General features: G+C 34.9%; 1 protein-coding gene across 1 annotated transcript in view; it reads right to left on the bottom strand.

Annotated features, from left to right (window-relative positions):
• Nucleotides 1-3093: 3093 nt before the first annotated feature.
• LOC136862938 (probable peptidoglycan muropeptide transporter SLC46) overlaps nucleotides 3094-9969 on the bottom strand; it is a 59483-nt gene continuing 52607 nt past the window's right edge. The window contains exon 7 of the mRNA XM_067139231.2: nucleotides 3094-4169. Within this exon, the coding sequence (XP_066995332.2) occupies nucleotides 4034-4169 (136 nt within the window). The 3' untranslated portion in view covers nucleotides 3094-4033. The remainder of the gene's footprint in view (nucleotides 4170-9969) is intronic.

Here is a 9969-nt window from a genome sequence, read left to right as displayed (position 1 = left end):
GTTTGTCCTCTTATGTGCTGGATATTCCCCTACGATGTCTCTGTACTTTCGTTCCTTCCCAATCTGTGCGTTGAAGTCTCCCAGCAGGATTTTTACGTTGCTCTTGGGTATCCGGGTGATTTCAGTTTCCAGAAGATCCCAGAAGTCATCAACTTTCTGTGGGTTCTTCTTGTTGTCTTCGTTGATTGGGGCATGACAGTTGCTTTATTATCTTAACGCCAACAACTGTGTCACACACACAATATATCATCATCATCATCATCTAAAGGCTTCGCCTTGTCGCTGCAACCATTGATCTCTTCTCTCTGCGATCCTTTTCATCTCTCCATAACCTTGGCATCCCATCATCTCAACTACCTCTTCAATGATCTTCTTCCGTGGTTTCCCTCTGCCTTTCTTTCCCATCACCTTGCCTTCGAACAAGTTCTTTATGAAGTTATTATGCCGGAGAATGTGACCGAAAACTGATGCTTTTCTCCTTTTTATCGCTGTTATTAAATGCCTCTGGGTGTTTATTTCTCTAAGCACTGCTTCATTAGTTTTCTTCTCAATCCAGCTAGTTCTAGTCATCTTCCTCCATAGCCACATTTCCACTGCCTCTAGTCGTTTCACGTCCTCCTTCAAGAGAGTCCATCCTTCACAGCCGTATAGCAGCACACTCCAAATGAACGTTTTGATAAATAATTTCTTTTGTTCAGTATTTAAGGATTTATTAGTTAAGAGCTGCTTCTTCTCCTCAAAGGCTTTCTTACACAGGGAAATCCTTTTTTTTATTTCCACAGTGCATCTGTTGTCATCGGTAATAACTGATCCTAAGTAGCAGAACTTGTGCACCTGTTTTATTAAAATATTTCCAATTCTGAGCTGTGCCTCTGGCTTCATTTTAGATTTGCTTACAACCATAACATTAGTTTTATTTACATTAATGTTAAGTTGGAAATCTTTTAAGATGGATGTTAATTTGTTGAGCATGATCTGCATGTTCTTCTCATTGTCAGCCAGAAGTGCAATATCGTTGGCAAATCTAATACAGTGTACAGTTGTTCCATTTATTTTAATGCCAGGTGTTTTGGATTTAAAAATTTTCATGGCCTCTTCAATGTACAGATTAAATAGAAATGGTGATAAGGAACACCCCTGTCTTACTCCTTTCCTGATTCTCACCTTGCATACTTTATCATTACTTTTGATGTTTATTCTTTGATTGATGTAGAGGTTGAGTATTGCTTTTCTGTCTTTCCAGTCCAAATGAATGTCCTTCATAATTTTGAACAGCCTTTTCCAATGAACATTGTCAAAAGCTTTTTCCAGGTCTACAAAAGCTATATATGTATTTCTGTTAAGCTCCAGTCTTCTCTCCAAGATGGTTTTAAGTGCTATAATAGCTTCTCTTGTTCCTACTCCTTTCCTGAACCCAAACTGATCATCATCTAGATTCTGCTCAATTTTCATTTTGATTCTGTTTTTTAATATGCATGTGAATATTTTTGCTGCATGTGAAACAAGACTTAGTATTCTGTAATTGGAGCATTCTGTTGAATCTCCTTTTTTGTGCAGAAGTACTGCTTTGCTTTCAACAAAATCCTCTGGCATATCTCCGTTTTCATAGCAGTACTGGATGATTTTGAAGAGTTCATCCTTCAGCTTTTTTCCAGAGTTTTTCCACAGTTCAGCAGGCAGTTTGTCTGGTCCAGGAGCCTTGTTCTTTTTCAGCTGTTGCAGTGCTGTTTTGAATTCACTTCTCACTATGGGAGGACCTAGTTCATCTTGTGAAACCTGGTCTTGTTTTATGATGTACTCATCTACATTGTCAATTTCTTCTCCATTATATAGATCCTCCAAATACTTTTTCCATCTCTTCATTACCTCCTCATCTTCTATTAACAGACTTCCTTCCGTATCTTTTATTACACTGGATTTCATTTTAGCTTTGAATTGTGTTCTTTTTACTTGATTGTATGCTCTGTCAACATTTCCGATTTTCATATCATGTTCTATGCTTTTACAAATGTCATTCATCCATCTTTCTTTCGCCTCTCGGCACTTCTGTGTAACTAAGTTTTTTAGTTTCTTATAGTTTATCATTCCTTCTGGGGTATTTTTCCGATGCTCTTTGTTTCTTTCCTGAATGAGATTTAGTATTTCTTCGGTCATCCAGTTCTTCCTGGGTTCAAGCGTCTTTTTTCCTAGCACTTCATCTGCTGCCGTTGTAAGTGAAGCTTTGACAGCGTCCCAATCTGTTTCGTTGCAGTTGTTGTACATGATCGTATCTGTCTTTTCTTCGAATGCTACTTGTGTTAATGGATCATTTAACTTTTCTAGATTCCATTTCTTGCTTCTTGGTTTCCTAAACTTCTTCAGCCTAATTCGACATTTTGCTAATACTGGGACATGGTCGCTGTCGATGTCTAAGCCAGGATAGCTATGGCATGAAGTTACCTGATTTCTATACCTTCTCTTAACTAGAATGTAGTCAATTTGGTATCTGTTATTATCTCCGAAATCCTTCCATGTGTAACGTCTTCTATTAGGCATGTAAAATACAGTGTTCATTATGATCATGTCTTGTTCTTCACAGAAGTTCATCATACGTTCTCCTCTATCATTTGTTCGTCCTAGACCGAATCTGCCAGCAACTTTTCTAGTAATATTGCTGCCAACCACAGCATTGAAGTCTCCCATTATGATTATGTTATCTTTGTCTTTGTTTAGTTTAATTATATCTTCTATTTTATGATACATTTCCTCAACTTCATCGTCGTCATGTCCAGTAGTAGGGAAGTATACCTGTATTATTACCATATCTGTTGGTTTTACTATATAATATTTCCCGAAGCGAATCTTGTTCCTAGCATGAATTCTATAGTTTGGCTTTGCTGTGTAAACAACAACAGTACGAGTACTTAAAGTGTACGCCAGATGTCGCACAGCAATGATAAGGGATTCTTAGTTTGTGTTTCAAAAGTTGCCAATACGAATCTCGAAGATAACCGAAGTCAATCGATTCAGCACTAGGGTGTAAATCTATCGCTAAAAAGTGCGCAGATAGTATAGTCACTTGCGAATTAATCAAACTTTATTCTGCTTGGTAAAAGTATAGTAAGTTTCTTCAGGAAATGAAAACCATGCATGTTTATGACAATTATTTTCATGGCAGTAAGCACTGTGATAAAGAACCATAACATGGTTTATTTTATTGAGTAGAGTGAAAACTACATAATTCCATTTTATACTTCATTACTTCATATATATTTACATATTATACATGCTATACAAATCATTTGAGAAATATGTAAATATTTAGTAGGATAGACATGATAATAAGCTTTTGGGCTTTTGTCATGTCAGAAAACAAGGTGAAATTCTTTACATTTCACAGAGTGCCATCTAGTGATGAACAGAAGTACCACTTACTATAGACAAATAGTAAAGTATTCTTAAATTCAAAACGTCATTATTGGAGAAGTCTTGCTCAAGAAGAGATGAGATTTCTTTCTGAAGATGCGGAGCAAGTTCTCTGCGAAACGTAAAGAATTTCACCTCGTTTTCAGACATGGGCACATGGCAAAAGCCCAAAGGCTTATTATCATGTTTACAATTATGGGCCATAAAAGTATTAGTAGGATATTTTACTAAAACCATACATCATACACAGAACAGTTCCCCAGCTTCTATAGAACTGCTCCCTATAGAAACCTCTCAACAGTTACATTCTATAAACATTCCTTAAAGAAAGTTAAACTACACCATTTCAATGCTTGCACAATGAGTATCGATATATAAATGAACAAACATCCCTGAGATGAAAATTTCTTTTCTCATCAACTTAAAAATGGCAGAGAATATGTCACACCTTCTGCAATAGAGCTGCCATAGTCTATTATCCTGATAAAAAAACACTGACATAGTGACTTTCACACCATACAATACATGTCATCAAGGATTTTCTCTCATCTTTGAACATTGTGGCAGTGAAGGAAAAAAAAAAAAAATCTTCTGTGGAGCTTCTCTAAACACTTCGTCCAGACTGCTTTCACTTCAAAGGTTTTACCCTTATACTTGTACTTCCGGTTTCATTACACTGAATATTATCTCCTTCTTTTCTGAAGGAGATTTCTGGGTTTGTTATATCTAGGCTTTGTTTCTCTTTCAGCAGAAAATATACAACACTGAAAATAGGAGAAAGAAACACATTAAATGTTAGATAATCAGCAGTGGCCAGTCCAATTGGAGTAGGGAAAGCTGCATGCAGGTGTTTACAATGTTACATTAATGGGGACATACAGCATATATATAGAAATTCACAAATTTAACTGTAAAAATGTGTAAGTCATGAATGATCACAATTTTACTGTAATTCTATATAACATTAGTAATGTGGTATTTATTGATAGGATCACTAATAACTCAGATATTTGAGAATTAAATTTTAGGCCTTCCCCTAAACCACCATTTCACTCAGTGTAAATAAAATAATTTATAGTTTTGATTGCAGTGCCTCATTCTCTGACTTAAAACACCAATTTTCATTAAATTCTCTTCAGCCATTCTCTCGTGATATGCAGACAGACAGACAGACAGACAGACATGATGGGAAATTAAAAAGTGCATTTCCTTGTTACTGTGGACATGATCGATGCAGAAATACCATTCTTTTTAAATTATGAGCAATGTACAGACAAAATTCTTACTTTATGTGTATAGATAACTAGTGTAATATAATCATTTTCTTGTTATAATGGATGAGAAGTCCTTCTAAGTAACGCATTACATGCTTGTTCTTTGATTTGTCATTTCACGAGTGATTCTGAAATCTATTTCTGTTACTACTCCAACCCTGTATAGGTGACCTTCTATCACTGCTTTCCACTGATATTCCTTTCTCTGGTGGGGTTTAAAATCTCTCTATGTCAGTAGCATCATACGAAGTAGAGGATGTGACTGTAGCCTGCAGGGATTAAGAATGGACAGATCTCTATGCACATGTAGATCAAAATTATCACAGATTTCATGAAATTCCCGGATAGGACAGTAGATCTGCATAAATCAGGAGGCATTATTCCTGTGAGCAGTGGGAGGTAATGCAGTGGTCCAAGTTTTAAAAATACATGGTTATATTATATAACTCATAAGGTGTATTAAATGTATTTGTCAAACATTGTATGGGGGAAATCAACAAGTTTTTATCTACTTTGGTGCACTTCATTGTTTTTTCATCTTAAACTTTCTATTGTTGCTGGAAACCAAAAATGGAAGGGGGCGGCTCCCAATTTTAGTAACAATGCTGAACATATTATGGTTGAAAAGATTTTGGTGTTTATAAAAAAAGGATTATTAGAGAATGCAAACATTAAAATATTGATATCATTCTAATGAACTTACCATATTTATAGGAAATAATACCATTCGATTTGAGATTATACTTTCTCAAATAATGAAAATAAGGAAGATAATTCCAATAAATGAGATAGTTGACCCTAGTCTTGAAACAACATTTCAGGATGTATAACTGTCTGGATAATCAGAATATCGACGTGGTATACCAGCTAGTCCTAAAAAGTGTTGAGGGAAGAATGTTAGATTTACGCCTATGAATATAATTGTAAATTGAATTTTTAATCATTTAGGATTAGTGTTGTTGTAGGTGTGATCTGTGGGTTTGATTTAATTCAGGAAAATGCATATGCATATGAGTGTGGCTGGTTGTGTTCCAAGTTACCCCGTTTGGAATGCCATAATGTGTTGTCAAGCACTGAAGAAAATATGGGTGATTTAAGAAATGTACATATTTTGTTGAAACAATATGATGATGCAAATTTGCTTTACCCTAATGTAATGGCATTATGGCAAGTATTGCTTGTTGGGAAAGTTTGAATGTTTTTGAGGCTAAATTTATAGATTTTCTTTCTGTTAGTAGGCTTCAAGTTAAAAGGAAAATTGTCCAGCTCTCAAATGTAAATTCATTGAATTGTGTGTAAGGAATGTGCCAATATTTTTGTTGACAAGTGTTTTAATATGATGATACAATGCTTTTAAATGAGAAAAAAGAAAAATCTAGCGGTGAACGTTCAGGCAGGAATTCTAAAGCTAAAAAAGTAATGCATAAATGAAAGATCAAGTCCTTTCACAGCAGTCCATTTCACATCTTGATGATATGTCAAATTTCAGTCTTTAAATAATAACCTGTTAAATAATTCTCCATTCATTTATCCAGAATTGCTTTAGCAACTTTGAAGTTAATATCTTAGTAACACTTTCTTTCTAGACGTAATTTATTTATCCATTTCCGTATATACATTTCCATTGATATTTGAATTTAGCGCAAATTTGCAGGTCAGGCTACTAGGAGCGCCACTTGCGACTTGTCTCCCATTTTAACAAGGCTAAATCTGGAAGTGTCGCGTATTGTCTCTACTGTATTTGCTACAGTCTATGATATAAATAATTTTGTAAGACACCCTAATATCACAGAGTCGAAAGAAAACTACTGTAATGTGAAGGCCTGCAATATAGAAATCTCATAAACTTTATCAACAATAACATTACATTGACCATTGTTTGTTGTGATGTGCTTTTTGTCTTCTGTTTCCACTCATCCCGATAGATAGGATTACTGCAGCGTACCAAGGTTTTTTCTAATTTGCTTTACGTCACACCGACACAGGTAGGTCTTATGGCGATGATCGCATAGGAAAGGAATAGGGTGTGAAGGAAGCGGCCTAGCCTTTAATTAAGGTACAGTCTGGTGTGACTGGTGTGAAAATGGGAAGCCACGGCCATCTTCACTTATGCTGGCAGTGGGGTTTGAATCCACTATCTCCCGGATGCAAGCTCACAGCTGTGCGCCTCTAACCACATGGCCAACTCGCCTGGTCGTACCGAGTGTAACAGCCTACCTGTATATTGGCAGGAAGTAGCTGGGGAGTTAGATAACTTTCTTCTTTAGCATGCCATTCCTCTGGTTTATACATTTTCTGACATTACTGGTACGTAACACACTGGTTCATCATAGCATTCGAGCTATTCAATCCCTACTCTGAGGCACTGATTGGAATGAGTAGTGTGCATATTTAACAGAATAATGACAGAGGAGTGTTCACGGCAGTCTGCGACCTGGTTATTCCAGCTCTGGAACTTTGGACTGTTAGATCAGCACCGTAGTACTGTTGATATACAATAACAAAGTTTTATTATGAATCCACCTGTTCAATACATTATAATGTTGTCAGATTTAAAATATCTTCATTAGTTAAAAAGTTATATATGGGACATGTTTCGCTCCATTACAGAACATCATCAACCAAATCTTTGTAAACATGCCTTAATTACATGTGCTTAATAGGAAGATACATTAAAATTATGGAATAAAGAGTACTAAAATATTAAATAAAATAATATATATATATCATGTTTAAAATCTTAGAAAGACGTGACAAACAGCAATTGGAGGGACATTCAACAAGATAAACCAATCAACAACTTTTAAATACGAGCATTGATTTACGTCCCTTTCAATCATGCCTTATCAAATCCATTAGTTCAACGTACGGTCACTGACATCTATAAGAACATATCTATTCAGCAGCATTCGCCAAGGTCAACAAGCATCTAAATTTCTTAAAGACCAACATTCATCCTGTTATAAGTTCAATCATCAAACTGACGATAAATTTGAATCTTTATAGACTCTTATCCACAGGGGATAAATAACGTTTTTACCAGATCTCATTACCAAGAAAATCTTCAAATTTAGCTCCTAAGATTGATTTTCACGTCTTTCTAAGATTTAGACATGATATATATATATATATTTTTAATCTTGTTTAATATTTTAGTATTTCTTCCACAATTTTAATGTATCTTCCTATTAAGCACATGTAATTAAGGCGTGTTTACAAAGATTTTGTATTTTATGATATTCTGATAGAGTAAGTTTTAAGTTTGTGAAAAATGGTCTAATAGTTCTTAAGTCATTATTTACGTACATAACAATTATTCAAGATTCAGATTTGGCTGATGATGCTCTGTAATGGAGCAAAACATGTCCCATATATAACTTTTTAACTAATGAAGATATTTTAAATGTGACAACATTATAATGTATTGAACAGGTGGATTCATAATAAAACTTTGTTATTGTATATCAACAGATTTCAATACAGATTAAAACATGAAATTAGTCACTTGCACCGTAGTACTGTTCGTTGAAAGTGAGAAAGTGTGTGGTTTTTCATTTGATCGAGTATTTTATATGATAACATTGCTTTCAATTGCTACATTCCTACTGACGTTTTTGTAATGACCTATGTTGAATTCAGTTAGAAAAACCACCAAGTCAGTCTTTCTGAGAATCCCGTAGCGAAGCACGGGTACATCAGCTAGTATTTTGAATAAACAAAAATGAATTTCCTTTGTAAATTACGTTTTCTTTACCACAAAAACTGGCAAAATCATATGTATACACCTGGTAACTTTGAAGATATTGGATTTGTGACAAATGTTTATAGGACCATTTTTCTTTTGTTTGTTGAGTGCTGCCTCCTCCAGTAAATATTGGCACCTTTTTCAAGGACACCTTGTATAAGTACAGCAGTAACTTTTATCCTTAATTATTACATTCCTTAGCAGTTTCTTATGTTTTGTAATGCTTTTTATAACAGGCATGTGATGAGGATGGAACCTACAAGAACAGCCAGAATAAATTTGGAAAGACAGGTGGAGGGGAAAAGACCTGCAGGGAGTCAATCAATCAATACAATCAATCAATCAATACTGATCTGCATTTAGGGCAGTCACCCAGGTGGCAGATTCCCTATCTGTTGCTTTCCTAGCCTTTTCCGAAATGATTTCAAAGAAATTGGAAATTTATTGAACATCTCCCTTGGTAAGTTATTCCAATCCCTAACTCCCCTTCCTATAAATGAATATTTGCCCCAGTTTGTCCTCTTGAATTCCAACTTTATCTTCATATTGTGATCTTTCCTACTTTTATAGACGCCATTCAAACCTATTCGTCTACTAATGTCATTCCACGCCATCTCTCCGCTGACAGCTCGGAACATACCACTTAATTGAAATAATAACATTAAGTTATGATACCATAGCTATCATTGATAAACAAATCAACAACAGCAATAACATGCTATCATTCCTCAACAACTTAGATAATAATATTAAATTCACTAAAGAAGATGAGTTCAATAACTCTTTGAACTTCTTAGATATCAAAATCACACGAGCATTGAACAAATTCGACTTCCAAATATACAGAAAACCCACCTTTTCTCCAACAACCATAAAAAATGATTCTTTACATCCCAACTCACATAAAAAAGCCACTTATCACAGTTTAATATATAGAGCATTAAAGATCCCTATGTCCTCTATTAATTTAAAGAAAGAATTACTATTCATCAAGGAAATAGCTAAATTCAATGGATTTAACACGAGTATGATTGATAAAATCATCAATAAAACCAAACTGAAACTAGCTACCAATTTAACTCCATTAAAACCCGTCAAACCAAAATACGCTAAATTCACGTTCACTAACCATAGCATTTACCCGATAACCAATTCATTAATGAAGCACGAAATAAAAATAGCCTACACAACAAAAAACATTAATCGTAATTTATTCTTCAATCACAACTCTATTAACATCACAGACAATAGTTACTCTGGATCAGGAATATACAGATTGAAATGCTCTACATGTAATTTTTCTTATGTTGGCCAAACTGGCCGCAGCTTCTCTACCAGATACGCCGAGCATTACAATGCCCAAAGACACAACAAATTCTCCGCAATGGCCAACCATATGAGGGACACCGGGCATAAATTCACCACAATAGAACAAGACCTCCATATCCTAAAAAGAGTCGATAAAAGCAAACTCATGACAGAATATGAAAACTTATTTATTTTCCTCGACCAACATTTTAATAAAGATAAAAATCTAAATGACAC

This window comes from Anabrus simplex, chromosome 1, assembly GCF_040414725.1.
Source record: "Anabrus simplex isolate iqAnaSimp1 chromosome 1, ASM4041472v1, whole genome shotgun sequence".
NCBI classification, from domain to species: Eukaryota; Metazoa; Arthropoda; class Insecta; order Orthoptera; family Tettigoniidae; genus Anabrus; species Anabrus simplex.
The sequence above is the reverse complement of the archived record's forward strand: the minus strand, read 5'-3'. Positions and strand labels throughout refer to the sequence as shown.